The sequence below is a fragment of the Pongo abelii genome, chromosome 12 (genome assembly GCF_028885655.2).
Source record: "Pongo abelii isolate AG06213 chromosome 12, NHGRI_mPonAbe1-v2.0_pri, whole genome shotgun sequence".
NCBI lineage: Eukaryota > Metazoa > Chordata > Mammalia > Primates > Hominidae > Pongo > Pongo abelii.
Genome location: NC_071997.2, coordinates 93251415 through 93273235, shown reverse-complemented (window position 1 = coordinate 93273235; position 21821 = coordinate 93251415). Strand labels below are relative to the sequence as shown.

General features: G+C 38.4%; 1 protein-coding gene across 4 annotated transcripts in view; it reads right to left on the bottom strand.

Moving 5' to 3' along the window:
• MAP4K3 (mitogen-activated protein kinase kinase kinase kinase 3) overlaps nucleotides 1-21821 on the bottom strand; it is a 199830-nt gene that overhangs the window by 125318 nt on the left and 52691 nt on the right. For 3 of the 4 annotated variants that reach the window (XR_010136150.1, XM_009237367.3, XM_009237368.3), the window contains exon 2: nucleotides 9545-9602. Coding sequence is in view for 2 of the 4 variants with exons in the window: in XM_009237367.3 (XP_009235642.1) it covers nucleotides 9545-9602 (58 nt within the window). In the remaining 2 variants the exon portion in view is untranslated. 4 annotated transcript variants of the gene reach the window in all.

Below are 21821 nucleotides of genomic sequence, written 5' to 3'. Positions count from 1 at the left end.
TCTGTGGGATCGGTGGTGATATCCCCTTTATCATTTTTTATTGCGTCTATTTGATTCTTCTCTCTTTTCTTCTTTATTAGTCTTGCTAGCAGTCTATCAATTTTGTTGATCCTTTCAAAAAACCAGCTCCTGGATTCATTAATTTTTTGAAGGGTTTTTTGTGTCTCTATTTCCTTCAGTTCTGCTCTGATTTTAGTTATTTCTTGCCTTCTGCTAGCTTTTGAATGTGTTTGCTCTTGCTTTTCTAGTTCTTTCAATTGTGATGTTAGGGTGTCAATTTTGGATCTTTCCTGCTTTCTCTTGTGGGCACTTAGTGCTATAAATTTCCCTCTACACACTGCTTTGAATGTGTCCCAGAGATTCTGGTATGTTGTGTCTTTGTTCTCATTGGTTTCAAAGAACATCTTTATTTCTGCCTTCATTTCGTTATGTACCCAGTAGTCATTCAGGAGCAGGTTGTTCAGTTTCCATGTAGTTGAGTGGTTTTGAGTGAGTTTCTTAATCCTGAGTTCTAGTTTGATTGCACTGTGGTCTGAGAGATAGTTTGTTATAATTTCTGTTCTTTTACATTTGCTGAGGAGAGCTTTACTTCCAACTATGTGGTCAATTTTGGAATAGGTGTGGTGTGGTGCTGAAAAAAATGTATATTCTGTTGATTTGGGGTGGAGAGTTCTGTAGATGTCTATTAGATCTGCTTGGTGCACAGCTGAGTTCAATTCCTGGGTATCCTTGTTAACTTTCTGTCTCGTTGATCTGTCTAATGTTGACAGTGGGGTGTTACAGTCTCCCATTATTATTGTGTGGGAGTCTAAGTCTCTTTGTAGGTCACTCAGGACTTGCTTTAGGAATCTGGGTGCTCCTGTATTGGGTGCATATATATTTAGGATAGTTAGCTCTTCTTGTTGAATTGATCCCTTTACCATTATGTAATGACCTTCTTTGTCTCTTTTGATCTTCGCTGGTTTAAAGTCTGTTTTATCAGAGACTAGGATTGCAACCCCTGCCTTTTTTTGTTTTCCATTTGCTTGGTAGATCTTCCTCCATCCTTTTATTTTGAGCCTATGTGTGTCTCTGCACATGAGATGGGTTTCCTGAATACAGCACACTGATGGGTCTTGACTCTTTATCCAATTTGCCAGTCTGTGTCTTTTAATTGGAGCATTTAGTCCATTTACATTTATAGTTAATATTGTTATGTGTGAATTTGATCCTGTCATTATGATGTTAGCTGGTTATTTTGCTCGTTAGTTGATGCAGTTTCTTCCTAGCCTCGATGGTCTTTACAATTTGGCATGATTTTGCAGTGGCTGGTACCGGTTGTTGCTTTCCATGTTTAGTGCTTCCTTCAGGAGCTCTTTTAGGGCAGGCCTGGTGGTGACAAAATCTCTCAGCATTTGCTTGTCTGTAAAGGATTTTATTTCTCCTTCACTTATGAAGCTTAGTTTGGCTGGATATGAAATTCTGGGTTGAAAATTCTTTTCTTTAAGAATGTTGAATATTGGCCCCCACTCTCTTCTGGCTTGCAGAGTTTCTGCTGAGAGATCCGCTGTTAGTCTGACGGGCTTCCCTTTGTGGGTAACCTGACCTTTCTCTCTGGCTGCCCTTAACATTTTTTCCTTATTTCAACTTTGGTGAATCTGACAATTATGTGTCTTGGAGTTGCTCTTCTCGAGGAGTATCTCTGTGGTGTTCTCTGTATTTCCTGAATCTGAATGTTGGCCTGCCTTGCTAGATTGGGGAGTTCTCCTGGATAATATCCTGCAGGGTGTTTTACAACTTGGTTCCATTCTCCCGGTCACTTTCAGGTACACCAATCAGACGGAGATTTGGTCTTTTCACATAGTCCCATATTTCTTGGAGGCTTTGTTCGCTTCTTTTTATTCTTTTTTCTCTAAACTTCCCTTCTCGCTTCATTTCATTCACTTCATCTTCCATCACTGATACCCTTTCTTGCAGTTGATCGCATCGGCTCCTGAGGCTTCGGCATTCTTCACGTAGTTCTCGAGCCTTGGCTTTCAGCTCCATCAGCTCCTTTAAGCACTTCTCTGTATTGGTTATTCTAGTTATACATTTGTCTGAAATTTTTTCAAAGTTTTCAACTTCTTTGCCTTTGGTTTGAATATCCTCCCGTAGCTTGGAGTAATTTGATCGTCTGAAGCCTTGTTCTCTCAGCTCGTCAAAGTCATTCTCCGTCCAGCTTTGTTCCGTTGCTGGTGAGGAACTGCGTTCCTTTGGAGGAGGAGAGGCACTCTGCTTTTTAGAGTTTCCAGTTTTTCTGCTCTGTTTTTTCCCCATCTTTGTGGTTTTATCTACTTTTGGTCTTTGATGATGGTGATGTACAGATGGGTGTTTGGTGTGGATGTCCTTTCTATTTGTTAGTTTTCCTTCTAAGAGACAGGACCCTCAGCTGCAGGTCTGTTGGAGTTTGCTAGAGGTCCACTCCAGACCCTGTTTGCCTGGGTATTAGCAGCGGTGGCTGCAGATCAGCGGATTTTCGTGAACCACGAATGCTGCTGTCTGATCGTTCCTCTGGAAGTTTTGCCTCAGACGAGTACCCGGGCGTGTGAGGTGTCAGTCTGCCCCTACTGGGGGGTGTCTCCCAGTTAGGCTGCTCAGGGGTCAGGGGTCAGGGACCCACTTGAGGAGGCAGTCTGCCCGTTCTCAGATCTCCAGCTGCGTGCCCAGAGAACCACTGCTCTCTTCAAAGCTCAGATGGAAATGCAGAAATCACCCATCTTCTGTGTCACTCACGCTGGGAGCTGTAGACCACAGCTGTTCTTATTCGGCCATCTTGGCTGCCCTCCGGTTCTTTTTCCTTATAAACAACAAAGTTATGATGGATGTGAACACTGTGTCTCTTACCTGAAGCTATGCCATCTGGGGTGTAAATCAAGAGTGCTTCTCTATGTCAAAGTGACTTAGATTCTCCAGGAAAGAGTGGAATGTTTAACTCTTGCTGATACAGGTTGAATTTCCCTAATTCAAAAAGCTGATATACACAATGCTCCAAAATCCAAAACTTTTTGAGCACTGATGTGATGCAAATGAACTAAATTCTGCAATCAAAAAATAGAGTGGCTGAATGGATAAGAAAATAAGGCCCAATGATCTGTTGCCTACAAGAAACACACTTCACCTATGAAGATACACAGACTAAAATAAAGGGATGGAAAAAGATATTCCATGCCAATGGAAACAAGAAAAGAACAGGAGTAGCTATATGAGAAAAAATAGATTTCAAAACAGAAACTGTAAGAAGAGCTAAGAAGGTCACTATATATACATATCCTCTCTCTCCCTCTGTATATATATGTACATATATGTATACATACACACACATCTATCTATATACATCCTCTTGCTGAATTGATCCCTTTATACATATAATATATATTACATATATTTATATATTAAATTTTTGTAGAGCATTCAGACAAGAGCAAGAAATAAACGAGCATCCAAACTGGAAAGGAAGCAGTCAAATTATCCTTGTTTGCAGATAATATGATCTTATATTTGGAAAAATCTAAAGACTGTACCAAAAAACTATTAAACTGATAAATTCAGTAAAGCTGCAGGACACAAAATATACAAAAATTAGTATCATTTTTGTATGCCAAAACTGAACAATCCGAAAAAGAAATCAAGAAAGAAATTCCATTTACAATAGCTACAAATAAAATAAAATACCTAGGAATTAACCAAAAAAATGAAAGATCTCTACAATGAAAACATAAAACACTGATGTAAGAAATTGAAGAAGTCACAAAAAAAAAAAAAATGGAAAGATATTCCATGTTCATGGACTGCAAGAATCAATATTGTTAAAATGTGCATACTACCCAAAAGAATCTAAGGATTTAATGCAATTCCTATCAAAATATGAATGACATTCTTCACAAAAATAGAAAAAACTATTCTAAAATTTTTAGGGACCCACAAAAGACCCAAAATAGCCAAAGCTATCCTAAGAAAAAAAGAAAAGAAACTGTAGGAATCACATTACCTGACTTCAAATTATACTACAGAGCTATGGTAACCAAAACAGCATGCTGCTGGAAAAACAGACACATAGATCAGTGAACAGAATAGAGAACCCAGAAATAAATCCAGACATGTACAGTGAATGCATTTTCAACAAAGATACCAAGAACATACACTGGGGAAAGGACAGTCTCTTCAATAAGTGGTGCTGAGAAAACTGGATATCCATATGCAGAAGACTGAAACTAGACCCCCTTCCTCTTACCATATACAAAAATCAAATTAAAATGGATTAAAGACATAAATTGAAGACCTCAAACTATGGAGCTACTACAAGAAAACATTGGGGAAAATCTCCATGACACTGGTGTGGGCAAAGATTTCTTGAGCAATATCCTATAGGCAGTGGCAAGCAAGCAAAAATGGACAAATGGGATCACATCAAATTAAAAAGCTTCTGCACAGCAAAACAAACAATCAACAAAGAGAAGAGACAACCCCATGAATGGCAGAAAATATCTGCAAACTACTCATTTGACAAGGGATTAACAACCAGATTATATAAGGAGCTCAAACAACTCCACTGGGGAAAAAAACCCTAATAATTCAATTTAAAAATGGGCAAAAGATCTGAACAGACATTTCTTCAAACACATAAAAATGGCAAACAGGTATATGAAAAGGTGCTCAACATCACTGATCATCAGAGAAATGCAAATCAAAACTATACCATGAGATATTATCTCCCCTTATTCAAAATGCCTTTTATCAAAAAGATAGGCAATAAATGCTGGTGAGAATGTGGAGAAAAGGGAACCCTCCTACACTGTCAGTAGGAATGTAAATTAACACAACTACTATGGAGAACAGTTTGGAAGTTCCTCGAAAAACTAAAAATAGAACTACCATACAATCATGCAATTCCACTCCTAGATATATACTCAAAAGAAAGGAAATGAGTATATCAAAGAGAGATCTGCACTTCCATGTTTACTGCAGCACTATTCACAATAACCAAGATTTGGAAGCAACCTAAGTGTCCACCAACAGATGAATGAATAAAGAAATGTGGTACATATATACAATGGAGTACTATTCAGCCATTAAAAGGAATGAGATCCTGTCATTTGCAACAACATGGGTGGAACTGGAAGTCATTATGTTAAGTGAAATAAGCCAGGCACGGAAAGACAAACATCACATGTTCTCATTTATCTGTGGGAGCTAAAACTCAAAACAATTGAACTTAAGGAGATAGAGAGTAGAAGGATGGTTACCATAGGCTGGGAAGCTTCCAGGGCTTGGTGGGGGGATTTGGAGATGGTTAATTGGTACAAAAAATTAGAAAGAATGAATAAGCCCTAGTATTTGCAAGCACAACAGGGTGACTTTAGTAAAAAAAAAAAAAAAAAAAAAAAAAAATCCAATCATACATTTTAAAATAACTAGAAGAGTATAACTGGTCTGTTTGAAACACAAAGGATAAATACTTGAGATGATGGATATCCATTTACCCTGGTGTGATTATTATGCATTGCATGTCTGTATCAAAACAGCTCATGTAACCCAGAAATATATATGCCTACTATGTAGCCACAAAAATTAAAAATGGCTCACATCTGTAATCCCCACACTTCGGGAGGCCCAGGCAGGTGGATCACTTGATGCCAGGAGTTCGAGGCCATCCTGGCCAACATGATGAAACCTTGTCTCTACTAAAAATACAAAAATTAGCCAGGCATGGTGGTGCATGCCTGTAATTCCAGCTATTCATGAAGATTGCTTGAACCCAAAGGTGGAGGTTGCAGTAAGCCAAGATCACACCACTGCCTGGGTGAGAGAGCGAGACTCTATCTCGAAACAATAAAAAATTAAAATTAAAATTAAAAATAAATGAGGCCAGGTACGATGGCTCACGCTTGTAATCCCAGCACTTTGGGAGGCGGAGGTGGGTGGATCACCTGAGGTCAGGAATTCAAGACCAGCCTGGCCAACACAGCGAAACCCCGTCTCTACTAAAAATACAAAAATTAGCCGGGCGTGGTGGTGCACCCCTGTAATCCCAGCTACTCGGGCAACTGAGGCAGGAGAATTGCTTGAACCTGGGAGGCAGAGGTTGCAGTAAGCTGAGATCGTGCCACTGCACTCCAGTCTGGGCAACAGAGCAAGACTTCATCACAAATAAAAAAAAAAAAAATTAAAAAAATTTTTTAAATTTTTAAAATTTAAAGCTGCATAATTAAGATGAGAAGCAACAGTCAGACACCTTGGAGTAACTTCACATTTAAACAATTTGGTCAAAATGTCTGAGTAAGTTTTTATTTTGCTTCAGGTTCAAACTGCTTATCAGCTGTAAAAAAAGGAAAAAGGAACAAACTCTAGATAGAAATTCTTAAAATCCAACATGTTGCACTAGACTATTTCAGACTTAATTTTTGTTTCCAAAAAATGGAAGACTAGCCATCAAAACTCTAATTTAGGCCAGACACAGTGGCTCATGCTTGTAATCCTAGCAGTTTGGAAGGCCGAGGTGAGAGGTCGCTCGAGACCAGGTATTCAAGAGCAACCTGGGCAATATAGTGAGACCCTGTCTCTACAAAAAATAAAAATTAGCTGGGTGTCATGGCACACGCCTGCAGTCCTAGCTACTTGGGAGGCTGAGGTAGAAGGATAGCATGAGCCCAGGAGATCAAGACTGCAGTGAGCCACGATCATACCACTGCACTCCAGCCTGGGCTACAGTGAGACTGTCTCTTAAACACACACACACCCCTCTACCTTAGAAAAATGTGAGCGTAACACCACTCGTGAAGTAGTTCCCTCCTCCATACCCCAAATAAAACCGGAGTCTACTCAGTTCTCTAGAGATATCTATCAATTCACCAAAGAATATATTACATGATGCTACAGCAAGGCAATCAGCAAAATCTGGACTGAGGGGAACTTTACAGGATAAATGATCGAGTTACTTCCACAGAAAATTACAAGGAAAAAAGATAAGAAGAAATTAAGTGAGAACCTATAGATATAACGTAGCAACTATTTGCTAAGCGTAGGTCTTATTAATAAAGAACTGTAATGTTGTTAATGGTTTTAGTTACGTATCTTTAATAATTTTATTAAGGCATATGTTTAAATTGGATAGTTCAGCAATTTCAAGTGTATAATTCAATGGTGCTTTTAGTAAATTTACCAAGTTGTACAACCATCACTAGATTATTCCCATAAGACCCTTCGCGTCCAATAATTGTTAGTCCACCCCGTCCCCAGCTCACCAGATTAACTTTCTGACACCACAGATTTGCCTTTTCTGAACCTTTCACATGGAATAATACAGTATGCAGTTTTGTGTGTCTAGCTCCTTTCACTTAGCACTTTTTGGTCATCTACGTTACAGCATGCTATCAGCAACTTGTTTTTATGGTTGAATAGTATTCAATTGTATGAACACAACATATTCATTCACCAGTTGATGGGCAGTTAGACTGCTTCCAATTTTGAGACATATTGTGAATAATGCTACTATAAACATTTGTGCATGACAATCATTGTGTCGGCAGATATGCAAGAGTAGAATTGCTGGGTCATTATGGCAAATTTATGTTTCACACTTTAAGGAAGTGACAAACTTTTCCAAAGGGATTGCACCATTTTACATTTCCACCAGCTGTGTATGAGGGTTCCTGTTTGTGATTATACTTTGAGTATTTATACTTTAGGCATATATACAGAAATACTATGGGCTGAAATTTTATGATTGAGGGATCAAAATAACTGGTGGTGGGGGGAAATGGGTAGCTGTAATAGATGAAACATTTATGGTGATAACCTTTGTTTTCTCTGGGTGGCAGAATATGAATGATTTTTATTTTTTTCCTTTTGTATACTTGTATATTCTACTTTTAATACATTGATCAATATATACATGGCAGTGTTCAAGACTGACAGTGCAACAACTTGAACATTTCATGAACAGAAAATAATTGACTTGAACAATAAGCTTTTTCAAGTTTTTAATTTTTTAAGGAAATTTTAAGATGTACAGAATGAGTACTATGTGCCAGGCCCTAAGCTCAGTGCTGGGGGCACAAATTTGATTAAAACTTAGAAACAAAGAAAGGCAAGTCTAGAATGACAATATAGCTATGGTCAGTGCTACAGCAGAGCTATTCACTCAGGAGTCATCTTAATTAGACCCGGGGTCAGGGAAGGCTTCCTGAAAGAGAAGGTACTTAAGTGATTTGAGGGAATAATGTATACACAAAATACTTCTCATTAGAACCATTTCATTAAGTAACACAGTCACTTCTGAATGATTAAAAATGAAGGCCCTGCTTTAAATGCCAAATTTCTTTTTGTAGCTAATATTTCAACAACTTCAAATATCCTTTTTAAATTTCTTATGAATTGAAGAGTAGGAGATTCGGAAAAAAGATAAACATCTTGTCTTGTGATGTTTAGAATATAATGACTACATAAAATCTCTAAATATGTATAACTGGAAAATTTTTAAAATTCATTTTATTTCTGTGTGGTTTGATCACAGTCAGTCAGTACATCCTTAGATTTTCATTTTAATATCACTTCTAAAAAGTTTATTGATGTTCTAAATAAGGGGTGAGCAAACTATAGGGAAAGAGGGAGAACTGAATATAGAGACCATACATGACCTACAAAGCCTAAAGTATTGGCTACTTGGCCTTTTTTTTTTAAAACAGAAAAAGTTTTTCCACTCTTGCAAAGTCTCTGAATGGATTTCTGTTCATACTGGAGCTAAAACTTGTTTCACCAATAAACTCTTATTATCAGCTTGTAAAGAAAGAAGTCATCAGAAAGGCACTAACTGCTGTGGAACTCAGTCTAGACACTAGCACAATTACAGACTTGCTTATGGTTGGAAGGAGAAAGAGTGGGAAGGGGTTTCTAAGAGAGAATAAACAAAGAGTGAGTAATTAGCTAAGAAAAATGTGGGTTTTGAGGGAAGTAGGAGGAATTCAAAGAACATAGTTGAAGCAGACAAAAAATGCGGAGTAGCCTTAAGGGGCTTTACAATAAGCTGCTCAATTTGGTAAACAACTGCTGGGATATCAATGAAATACAGAATGTGGAAGCTAGATCTCCTGAGAAAAACTGAGACTCAGAGACATGAAGCTATTTGCCCAAGTTCACAGAGCAAGGGAGTGGGAGACAAACTGAACTACAACTACCTAAATTTCAGTTCTGTTTTTTCCACTACATCACACTGACACAAGACGTTAGCCTGGAAATAAAACCACTATCAGCTTGTCACAAGTTAGCTCAACTGAGTTCAGAAAGAACAAAGTCTTTTCAGGAGTTCCCCTTCCTCCCCCAATTATCAGTTACTTTTCAGGGAAGAACTGAGCAAGGTGTGTTGTATGCAGAACTTGAAGAAGTGGAAGAAAGGGCATACAAGCAGCTCTATTTATCCCAGAAGATGTTGGCAAAAACAAGAGAATGTTGACCAAACATCATTAAAATAAGCCTTAACAGATCCCATGGCTTTCTAGCAGTAAGAAAAAATGAATTTCAAACAATTTACCTGGTTCCAATTTTATTACTTTAATTGCTGCTAATTCACCAGTGTTAACATTCCGTGCCTAAAAGAAAAAGGAAAAAAGGATTATTGTGAAGAAAGCTTTCATAAAAAGTGTATAAAATTTCACTTTAGCTTACTGTTTGTTTTCAGTTATATAAAAATATTTTAAAAGAAATGCAAATGTAATTTATATTTACAAAACAGTTTATACTTCACAATAAATTTCAACATTTATGTATAAATTTAATATTGGCAAAACTAATAGCTAATATACACTTAGATGTTAGTATGGATGTGCCAGGTACTATTCTAAATGTTTTAATATTAATTCATTTAATCCTCACAACAACCTTATAAAATAGGTATTGATATTATTCTCATTTTGCAAGTGAGGAAACTAAAGGACATAGAACTCAACTTAACAAGGTCATATAGCCAGTGAGTCGACAGTGCTGGGATTCAAACCTAGAAAGTCTAACTCCACAGTCTGAGCCTGTAAGTATTACACTGTATTGCTCTTCATTCAAAGGCTAGTTGAACTAATTAACTAGCCTTACATTTTTTCATTTAAAAGCTTTAGGATATGAAAGGCTAACACAATTGTGTATATAATTATGAAAACAGGCCCCCTGCATCCTTTTAAACACACCTGATGGTACAGTCAAATACATGTAGTTCAATGCAAAACCTATTTTTGTAAGCCACATATTAAAAATCACTTTAAAAAATCAAATTATAGATTCCTGGCATTTACAACTGTATAATTATGTATATAAGTGCACATAATTATGTGTATTTATGTGTACATGTAACACAATATATATTATATATAATACACATATAAATAAGCAGAAACTATATTAAAATGGCAGTCTTTGTCAATTTAAAATGTTTTATAATTGGATCAGAACTTTCAATTTGATATTTTAAACTGTTAACTACAAATAAATTAATTTTCATACCACCAGTGAAGAACAATACATGCCATTCCCTGATCACAGAAAGATCCATTCATGTGACCAGATTTATTCCTAGTTGCAACACTCTATTAATGGATTGGTGAAAATCAGTGAATCACTTGGCAAGAGATGGTAACACCATTAACAGTGGAATTCTTCTAAGAATACTAGGGCACTAAAAATACCAGCCAAGGATCTAAGATCTAAGATATGAGACACAGCCATTGCTGAAAATATAAAATTTAACCACTTAACTCTAAGAAGAACAAAGATATTAAGAGATCTCATATAAATTAATAAAATTTGCAGGGAAAATTCATTTAAAAATTGTTCCTTCAAACAAAATCCCCATAACTAATAAACACTCAAGGCAGTACAAAAGAGATTTGAAGACTTATTTCAAATTAAACTTAATTTCCATAAAATGGGATAGATATTTCAAATAGACCGTGCTGGATACTAGTTCCTTTCTCTAGGAAAAAAACATATATAAATGATGAAATAGAAATAAAATCAGAATATCATTCTGGGAGCATTCTGTAAAGGAGGCAGAGTGTATCTGAAAAATATTCAGGTATAATAGTCATAAAGCTTTTCAAGCACTATCACAACTACTTGCCTCTCCTCACACTTTGATATCTTTTCTCTGGTAGGCTTCTCCTTTAGCATCTCCTCCAAATAAGACAACTGCCACCATTTAAAAATCGTGCTATGGTTTTTTACTTACTGAGAAGAAATTCAGAGTATGGGTGATTCTACTATGGAAGAGCAGACAAATGTGAACTCAGAAAGCTAGGATGATTATAGCTGAGATTTTTGTTACCAATGACCACAGGAGGGCACACTCTCTATTTACAAGTTACACAGTGTTTGTCCAAAATGGTTGCTGTACACAATGTACTCTTCTAAAAATAGATTTACTAACACCAGCATATATTTAACAGAAAAATTATGACACTAACTACTGATGAGTGGTTTACCAAGGTCAATATTTCCTATAGGGTTGACTTATGAATACAATTATTTCAAGTGGTAAATCAGTCTAGAATTTCCTAAAGGCTAACAGTTTTTAAACTACATTTTTTTAGGGTTAATTAAAAAAACATAGAGCTAAAATGATTACTGTTCTTTTGCTTTCTATGATGTTAGAAATATCTTCCAATATGTAATTTATTCGGCAGTATTAAGATATTTCACAAAAAGAAGGGGAAATAGACAATCAAAAGGCCTTAAGAAACTTCACTTCTAAGCCTTTCCTTATTAAAATCCATGTTTATTAATAAAGGGTCTTTAAAGCTTTATGATTCACCAAGAATCTTGGTCTTTTGCCTAAAATAAGTCATATTTTGCTATCTCTAAATTGACAGTAGTCAAGGTTACACACAAAGGTAAATTTAAAAGTCAATATTATCTCTAACATTCTGCAACTGCTATTCTTTTTTTCAATCACCTTGAGCAGTTTATTTTTTAAAAAGGAGAGCAAGATAGAAATTATAAAATATTAGCATGTATAAAGTTAAAAATTTTGAATTCAGAATTAGTAACATAAAATGTTCATACTTGTTAAGGGCAGAAAACAGGATAAAATATTCTAAGCAGCTAGATCTAGTCTGCTGCAACACTGATCTGACCACCATTCTTCAAATGCTCCCACAGTGATGTTCTCATCATGCTGTTCTCGACTTATAACTCTGCAAGGGTACACATCATTGCTTTAAAGACAAAAATCCAAATTCCCTGTCAGAGTATTTAAAGCTTTCACTAAATACAGCACTTGTTATAACAGCTTTATTGGGATAGAATCCACATACCATGAAGTACACCCTTTCATGGTGTATGATTCAGTGGTGTTTAGTATATTCAGAGTTATGTAACTATACTAACTAATTTTAGAACACTTTCATCACCTCAAAAAGAAACCCCAGACCCATTCACAGTCACTCCATATTCCTCTGCCTCTCAATCCCTGGCAACCACTAATCTACTTTCCATCTCTATGGATTTGACTATTATAAATATTTCATGTAAATGGGATCAAATAATACATGGTCCTTTGTGACTCTGGTTTCTTGCACTTGGTGTAATGCTTTCAGACTCATCCATGTCTCAAACTCATTTATGTGTTACTGCCAAATAGTATTCCATTGTATGGAAATACCATATTTGGGTTGTTTCTACTTTTTAGCTGTTATGAATAATGGTGCTATAAACATCAGTGTACACATTTTTGTGTGGACCTGTTTTCAATTTTCCATTTGAATATCTTCTTTGGAGAACTGTCTATTCAATTCTTTGTCCATTTTAAATTCTTTTTAAATTGCTAACTTGTAAGAGTTCTTCACATACATTCTGGATATAAATCCCTTATCAGTCACATGATTTGCAAGTATTTTCTCCCATTCTGCATGCTTTCATTTTCTTATGGGTATCCTTTGAAACACAAAACTTTTTCATTTTGATGATGTCCAACTTAACTAATTTTTGTTTCTTGTGTTTTTAGTGTTGCAGCTAAGAAACCATTTGCCTAATCCAAAGTCACAAATACTTTTTTCCTATGATTTTTTTTTTCTAAGAGTTCTAAGTTTTATAGTTTTCTTAAATTTACGTCTATAATCTACTTTGAGTGAATTTTTATACTGTGTCAGATAGGGCTTCAGTTTCATTCTTTTGCCTGTGAATATGAAATTGTGAAATACTACATTTTAATCTGGCCCCCATCTATATTTCTAGTCACTCCCTAACCTGTACTTTATCCTCTGGCCAAACTAAACAACTTGCTATTCCCCAGAGCTATCCACACTTTGTGCCAGCTCCCTCCCCTGGCCTAACAGACATCCTTCGAAGCTCAGCTTAGGCTACCACCACTTCCCACAAGCCTTTTCCTGACCCTGGTCTCACACCTTATTTCAGTATACACGTCCCCCACCACATACTCCCATAGGTTCTGGGTAACCTTTCTAAAATGGAAGTGGACTGGTGAGGAAAATCCTGCAGGTCTAGACCGATCTCGGCTTAGAGGGGCTCTTGGAAAGTACCAACTTTCAAAGCTGTACCAGAATTTAGTTTGATTCAGTGAGCCTTTTAGAGGCCATTCAGATTGGAAACTAGTTTTGGAAAGAATTTTTCTGAGACGATTTCACACAGATTGCGGAATTATCTCCAACTATCAGAAAGGCATTCCTTGAGAGTGAACTGAGGGTTAACAACACATTCAAGCAGCAATCACTAAGAGCTAAAAAATATGCTAGGTACAATATAAAGTGGGTTAGAAACAGTCATTATCAGTAAAACATCTGACCATCATCTACTATGTATTGAGCCCCTTGGAGTACTCAAACCTTACTATGTAGAAGGGAATGTCCAATGTGAATATGAATAAAAGTTCTGAATGAGAGTTAACAACGTTTAGTCCTGGCTCTGCCAGTAACCAGCAATGGGATCTGAGCAAGTAATTTCCCTTGTGTCTTCTTCCTGACCCCTCTGCCCACAATTTAATAACATGAAGGTGAAGATAGGCTATTTCTAAGGTTCCCTCTAATTCTAAAAGTCAATGTTTATATCAAATAATTTCATTCTAAATCAACAGATTCCAAATACTGAACCAGCTACCTGGTTATATAAAAATCATATAAAGAGTCTAAATACAAAACAATACAATAACAAAATACTGCTACAAATTTTGAATTCTAGGTCAAGCAATTAAGAATGGGACCCAGGATTCTGTATTTTAAGCTACTGAGGTACTGCTGATACACAGCCAGGTTTGGGGATCCAGTTTAAAGCACTATGTTACTGACTTTTAGAAAATGTAACTACCAACTTATAAGCATGAAAAGGTATTACAGGAATGACTGCATGAAGGTGATACCATTTATGCAGAGGTTTGAAAAGATGGCTGAATTACGAAAAACATACAAAAGGGATGGGGGAAAGGGCACAGAACGAAAAGCATGAGCAAAGGCTTGGGGACAGAAAACACAGACTATTTTGAGCGTACCAAGCCAGCCAAACCTCAGAGTACCTCCCACACAACTACTCCCTTTCAGAAGAAAATGGATAACCCATACTCACTGTTGAAGGGATGGTTTCGTGTTCGCTTTCCCATAGTTGATTAGACTAGGTGTATTAGTTCATTCTCATGCTGCTTTAAGGAATTGCCTGAGACTGGGTAATTTATAAAGGAAAAAGGTTTAATTGACTCACAATTCCGCAGGGTTGGGAAGCCTCAGGAAACTTACAAGCATGGCAAAAGAGGAAGCAAACATGTCCTTCACGTGGCAAAAGGAAGGAAAAGTGCCAAGCAAAAGGGGGGAAAGCACCTTATAAAACCATCAGATCTCATCAGAACTCACTATCATGAGAAGAGCAAGACGGTAATCACCACCATGATTCAATTACCTCCCACCAGGTTCCTCCACAACATGTGGGGATTATGAGAACTACAATTCAAGATGAAATTTGGGTGGGGAAACAGCCAAATCATGTCACTAGGTATGTGTCCACTACAAGGGCAACCAATTCATAGGAAAACTAACAGAGTGACATACATCCCTGGTTTACCCAGAGTACTCCTGGTTATGCCTATTGTACCAGTAGAATTATTAATAGTGCCTGTGTTCACTCGTTTTTTTTTTTTTTTTTTTTTTTTGTATTTTTAGCAGAGATGGGGTTTCTCCCTGTTAGCCAGGATGGTCTCCATCTCCTGACCTTGTGATCTGCCTGCCTTGGCCACCCAAAGTGCTGGGATTACAGGCGTGAGCCACTGCGCTGAGCCTGAAAATCTTATTACCTAAATAACTTCCCACTCCACTCCCACAATCTTTCTATAATACACATTCTCTCCTGAGACAAGAGCTTGGGAAGTTCCGTCTTGCTGAGTTAACTTTATATTGTTCAGGAATTTTTTTTTTTAATTTTTATTTATTATTATTATTATACTTTAGGTTTTATGGTACACGTGTGCAATGTGCAGGTAAGTTACATATGTATACATGTGCCATGCTGGTGCGCTGCACCCACCAACTCGTCATCTAGCATTAGGTATATCTCCCAACGTTATCCCTCCCCCCTCCCCCCACCCCGCAACAGTCCCCGAAGTGTGATGTTCCCCTTCCTGTGTCCATGTGTTCTCATTGTTCAATTCCCACCTATGAGTGAGAATATGCGGTGTTTGGTTTTTTGTCCTTGTGACAGTTTACTGAGAATGATGATTTCCAATTTCATCCATGTCCCTACAAAGGACATGAACTCATCATTTTTTATGGCTGCATAGTATTCCATGGTGTATATGTGCCACATTTTCTTAATCCAGTCTATCATTGTTGGACATTTGGGTTGGTTCCAAGTCTTTGCTATTGTGAATAATGCCACAATAAACATACGTGTGCATGTGGCTTTATAGCAGCATGATTTAAAGTCCTTTGGGTATATACCCAGTAATGGGATGGCTGGGTCGAATGAAATTTCTAGTTCTAGATCCCTGAGGAATCGCCACACTGACTTCCACAAGGGTTGAACTAGTTTACAGTCCCACCAACAGTGTAAAAGTGTTCCTATTTCTCCACATCCTCTCCAGCACCTGTTGTTTCCTGACTTTTTAATGATTGCCATTCTAACTGGTGTGAGATGGTATCTCATCGTGGTTTTGATTTGCATTTCTCTGATGGCCAGTGATGGTGAGCATTTTTTCATGTGTTTTTTGGCTGCATAAATATCTTCTTTTGAGAACTGTCTGTTCATGTCCTTCGCCCACTTTTTGATGGGTTTGTTTGTTTTTTTCTTGTAAATTTGTTGGAGTTCATTGTAGATTCTGGATATTAGCCCTTTGTCAGATGAGTAGTTTGCAAAAATTTTCTCCCATTTTGTAGGTTGCCTGTTCACTCTGATGGTAGTTTCTTTTGCTGTGCAGAAGCTCTTTAGTTTAATTAGATCCCATTTGTCAATTTTGGCTTTTGTTGCCATTGCTTTTGGTGTTTTAGACATGAAGTCCTTGCCCATGCCTATGTCCTGAATGGTAATGCCTAGGTTTTCTTGTAGGGTTTCTATGGTTTTAGGTCTAACGTTTAAGTCTTTAATCCATCTTGAATTAATTTTTGTATAAGGTGTAAGGAAGGGATCCAGTTTCAGCTTTCTCCATATGGCTAGCCAGTTTTCCCAGCACCATTTATTAAATAGGGAATCCTTTCCCCATTGCTTGTTTTTCTCAGGTTTCTCAAAGATCAGATAGTTGTAGATATGTGGCATTATTTCTGATGGCTCTGTTCTGTTCCATTGATCTATATCTCTGTTTTGGTACCAGTACCATGCTGTTTTGGTTACTGTAGCCTCGTAGTATAGTTTGAAGTCAGGTAGCGTGATGCCTCCAGCTTTGTTCTTTTGGCTTAGGATTGACTTGGCGATGCGGGCTCTTTTTTGGTTCCATATGAACTTTAAAGTAGTTTTTTCCAATTCTGTGAAGAAAGTCATTGGTAGCTTGATGGGGATGGCATTGAATCTGTAAATTACCTTGGGAAGTATGGCCATTTTCACGATATTGATTCTTCCTACCCATGAGCATGGAATGTTCTTCCATTTCTTTGTATCCTCTTTTATTTCCTTGAGCAGTGGTTTGTAGCTCTCCTTGAAGAGGTCCTTCACGTCCCTTGTAAGTTGGATTCCTAGGTATTTTATTCCCTTTGAAGCAATTGTGAATGGGAGTTCACTCATGATTTGGCTCTCTGTCTGTTACTGGTGTATAAGAATGCTTGTGATTTTTGCACATTGATTTTGTATCCTGAGACTTTGCTGAAGTTGCTTATCAGCTTAAGGAGATTTTGGGCTGAGACGATGGGGTTTTCTAGATATACAATCATGTCGTCTGCAAACAGGGACAATTTGAGTTCCTCTTTTCCTAATTGAATACCCTTTATTTCCTTCTCCTGTCTAATTGCCCTGGCCAGAACTTCCAACACTATGTTGAATAGAAGTGGTGAGAGAGGGCATCCCTGTCTTGTGCCAGTTTTCAAAGGGAATGCTTCCAGTTTTTGCCCATTCAGTATGATATTGGCTGTGGGTTTGTCATAGATAGCTCTTATTATTTTGAGATACATCCCATCAATACCTAATTTATTGAGAGTTTTTAGCATGAAGGGTTGTTGAATTTTGTCAAAGGCCTTTTCTGCATCTATTGAGATAATCATGTGGTTTTTGTCTTTGGTTCTGTTTATATGCTGGATTACATTTATTGATTTGCGTATATTGAACCAGCCTTGCATCCCAGGGATGAAGACCACTTGATCATGGTGGATAAGCTTTTTGATGTGCTGCTGGATTCTGTTTGCCAGCATTTTATTGAGGATTTTTGCATCAATGTTCATCAAGGATATTGGTCTAAAATTCTCTTTTTTGGTTGTGTCTCTGCCCGGCTTTGGTATCAGGATGATGCTGGCCTCATAAAATGAGTTAGGGAGGATTCCCTCTTTTTCTATTGATTGGAATAGTTTCAGAAGGAATGGTACCAGTTCCTCCTTGTACCTCTGGTAGAATTCGGCTGTGAACCCATCTGGTCCTGGACTTTTTTTGGTTGGTAAGCTATAGATTATTGCCACAATTTCAGCTCCTGTTATTGGTGTATTCAGAGATTCAACTTCTTCCTGGTTTAGTCTTGAGAGGGTGTATGTGTTGAGGAATTTATCCATTTCTTCTAGATTTTCTAGTTTATTTGCGTAGAGGTGTTTGTAGTATTCTCTGATGGTAGTTTGTATTTCTGTGGGATCGGTGGTGATATCCCCTTTATCATTTTTTATTGCATCTATTTGATTCTTCTCTCGTTTTCTTTATTAATCTTGCTAGCGGTCTATCAATTTTGTTGATCCTTTCAAAAAACCAGCTCCTGGATTCATTAATTTTTTGAAGGGTTTTTTGTGTCTCTATTTCCTTCAGTTCTGCTCTGATTTTAGTTATTTCTTGCCTTCTGCTAGCTTTTGAATGTGTTTGCTCTTGCTTTTCTAGTTCTTTTAATTGTGATGTTAGGGTGTCAATTTTGTATCTTTCCTGCTTTCTCTTATGGGCATTTAGTGCTATAAATTTCCCTTTACACACTGCTTTGAATGTGTCCCAGAGATTCTGGTATGTTGTGTCTTTGTTGGTTTCAAAGAACATCTTTATTTCTGCCTTCATTTCGTTATGTACCCAGTAGTCATTCAGGAGCAGGTTGTTCAGTTTCCATGTAGTTGAGCGGTTTTGAATGAGATTCTTAATCCTGAGTTCTAGTTTGATTGCACTGTGATCTGAGAGATAGTTTGTTATAATTTCTGTTCTTTTACATTTATTGAGGAGAGCTTTACTTCCAACTATGTGGTCAATTTTGGAATAGGTGTGGTGTGGTGCTGAAAAAAAAGTATATTCTGTTGATTTGGGGTGGAGAGTTCTGTAGATGTCTATTAGGTCTGCTTGGTGCACAGCTGAGTTCAATTCCTGGGTATCGTTGTTAACTTTCTGTCTCGTTGATCTGTCTAATGTTGACAGTGGGGTGTTAAAGTCTCCCATTATTAATGTGTGGGAGTCTAAGTCTCTTTGTAGGTCACTCAGGACTTGCTTTAGGAATCTACGTGCTCCTGTATTGGGTGCATATATATTTAGGATAGTCAGCTCTTCTTGTTGAATTAATCCCTTTACCATTATGTAATGGCCTTCTTTGTCTCTTTTGATCTTTGTTGGTTTAAAGTCTGTTTTATCAGAGACTAGGATTGCAACCCCTGCCTTTTTTGTTTTCCATTTGCTTGGTAGATCTTCCTCCATCCTTTTATTTTGAGCCTATGTGTGTCTCTGCACGTGAGATGGGTTTCCTGAATATAGCACACTGATGGGTCTTGACTCTTTATCCAATTTGCCAGTCTGTGTCTTTTAATTGGAGCATTTAGTCCATTTACATTTAAAGTTAATATTGTTATGTGTGAATTTGATCCTGTCATTATGATGTTAGCTGGTTATTTTGCTCGTTAGTTGATGCAGTCTCTTCCTAGTCTCGATGGTCTTTACATTTTGGCATGATTTTGCAGTGGCTGGTACCGGTTGTGCCTTTCCATGTTTAGCGCTTCCTTCAGGAGCTCTTTTAGGGCAGGCCTGGTGGTGACAAAATCTCTCAGCATTTGCTTGTCTGTAAAGGATTTTATTTCTCCTTCACTTATGAAGCTTAGTTTGGCTGGATATGAAATTCTGGGTTGAAAATTCTTTTCTTTAAGAATGTTGAATATTGGTCCCCATTCTCTTCTGGCTTGTAGGGTTTCTGCTGAGAGATCCGCTCTTAGTCTGATGGGCTTCCCTTTGATGGTAACCTGACCTTTCTCCCCGGCTGCCCTTAACATTTTTTCCTTCATTTCAACTTTGGTGAATCTGACAATTATGTGTCTTGGAGTTGCTCTTCTCAAGGAGTATCTTTGTGGTGTTCTCTGTATTTCCTGAATCTGAATGTTGGCCTGCCTTGCTAGATTGGGGAAGTTCTCCTGGATAATATCCTGCAGAGTGTTTTCCAACTTGTTTCCATTCTCCCCGTCACTTTCAGGTACACCAATCAGACGGAGATTTGGTCTTTTCACATAGTTCCACATTTCTTGGAGGCTTTGCTCGTTTCTGTTTATTCTTTTTTCTCTAAACTTCCCTTCTCGCTTCATTTCATTCATTTCATCTTCCAGGGCTGATACCCTTTCTTCCATTTGATCACATCGGCTCCTGAGGCTTCGGCATTCTTCACGTAGTTCTCGAGCCTTGGCTTTCAGCTCCATCAGCTCCTTTAAGCACTTCTCTGTATTTGTTATTCTAGTTATACATTCTTCTAAATTTTTTTCAAAGTTTTCAACTTCTTTGCCTTTCGTTTGAATATCCTCCAGTAGCTCGGAGTAATTTGATCGTCTGAAGCCTTCTTCTCTCAGCTCGTCAAAGTCATTCTCCGTCCAGCTTTGTTCCGTTGCTGGTGAGGAACTGCGTTCCTTTGGAGGAGGAGAGGTACTCTGCTTTTTAGAGTTTCCAGTTTTTCTGCTCTGTTTTTTCCCCATCTTTGTGGTTTTATCTACTTTTGGTCTTTGATGATGGTGATGTACAGATGGGTTTTTGGTGTGGATGTCCTTTCTGTTAGTTTTTCTTCTAACAGACAGGACCCTCAGCTGCAGGTCTGTTGGAGTACCTGGCCGGTCGTGTGAGGTGTCAGTCTGCCCCTGCTGGGGGGTGCCTCCCAGTTAGGCTGCTCGGGGGTCAGGGGTCAGGGACCCACTTGAGGAGGCAGTCTGCCCGTTCTCAGATCTCCAGCTGCGTGCTGGGAAAACCACTGCTCTCCTCAAAGCTGTCAGACAGGGACATTTAAGTCTGCAGAGGTTACTGCTGTCTTTTGGTTTGTCTGTGCCCTGCCCCCAGAGGTGGAGCCTACAGGGGCAGGCAGGCCTCCTTGAGCTGTGGTGGGCTCCACCCAGTTCAAGCTTCCAGGCTGCTTTGTTTACCTAAGCGAGCCTGGGCAATGGCGGGCGCCCCTCCCCCAGCCTCGCTGCCGACTTGCTGTTTGATCTCAGACTGCTGTGCTAGCAATCAGCAAGACTCTGTGGGCGTAGGACCCTCTGAGCCAGGTGCGGGCTATAATCTCCTGGTGCACCGTTTCCTAAGCCTGTCGGAAAAGCACAGTATTCAGGTGGGAGTGGCCCGATTTTCCAGGTGCCTTCTGTCACCCCTGGAAAGGGAACTCCCTGACCCCTTGCGCTTCCCGAGTGAGGCAATGCCTTGCCCCTGCTTTGGCTGGCGCACAGTGCACTCACCCACTGACCTGCGCCCACTGTCTGGCACTCCCTAGTGAGATGAACACGGTACCTCAGATGGAAATGCAGAAATCACCCGTCTTCTGCGTTGCTCACGCTGGGAGCTGTAGACCGGAGCTGTTCCTATTTGGCCATCTTGGCTCCTCCCTCTCTGTGTTCACTCTTAAACAACTAAACATTTATTAAATTTGGATGATAAATTATAAGGTTACTATACCAATAAACCCCGAGCTGACACGAAAATAGGAAACAGGGCAAATTCTCTAAAATAGGGATCAGCAAACATGCCTATTCTTGTAAATAAAAGTTTTACTGGTACATAGCCACGTGTACATGGCTCATGTCTGTAATTCCAGCACTTTGGGAGGCCAAAGTGGGCAGATCACTTGAGCCCAGGAGTTCAAGACCAGCCTGGGCAACATGGTGAAACCCTGTGTCTACAAAAAATATAAAAATTAGCTGGGCTTGGTCTTGGTAGCATGTGCCTATAGTCCCAGTTACCCAGGAGGCTGAGGTGGGAGGAGGATCAATTGAGCCCAAGAG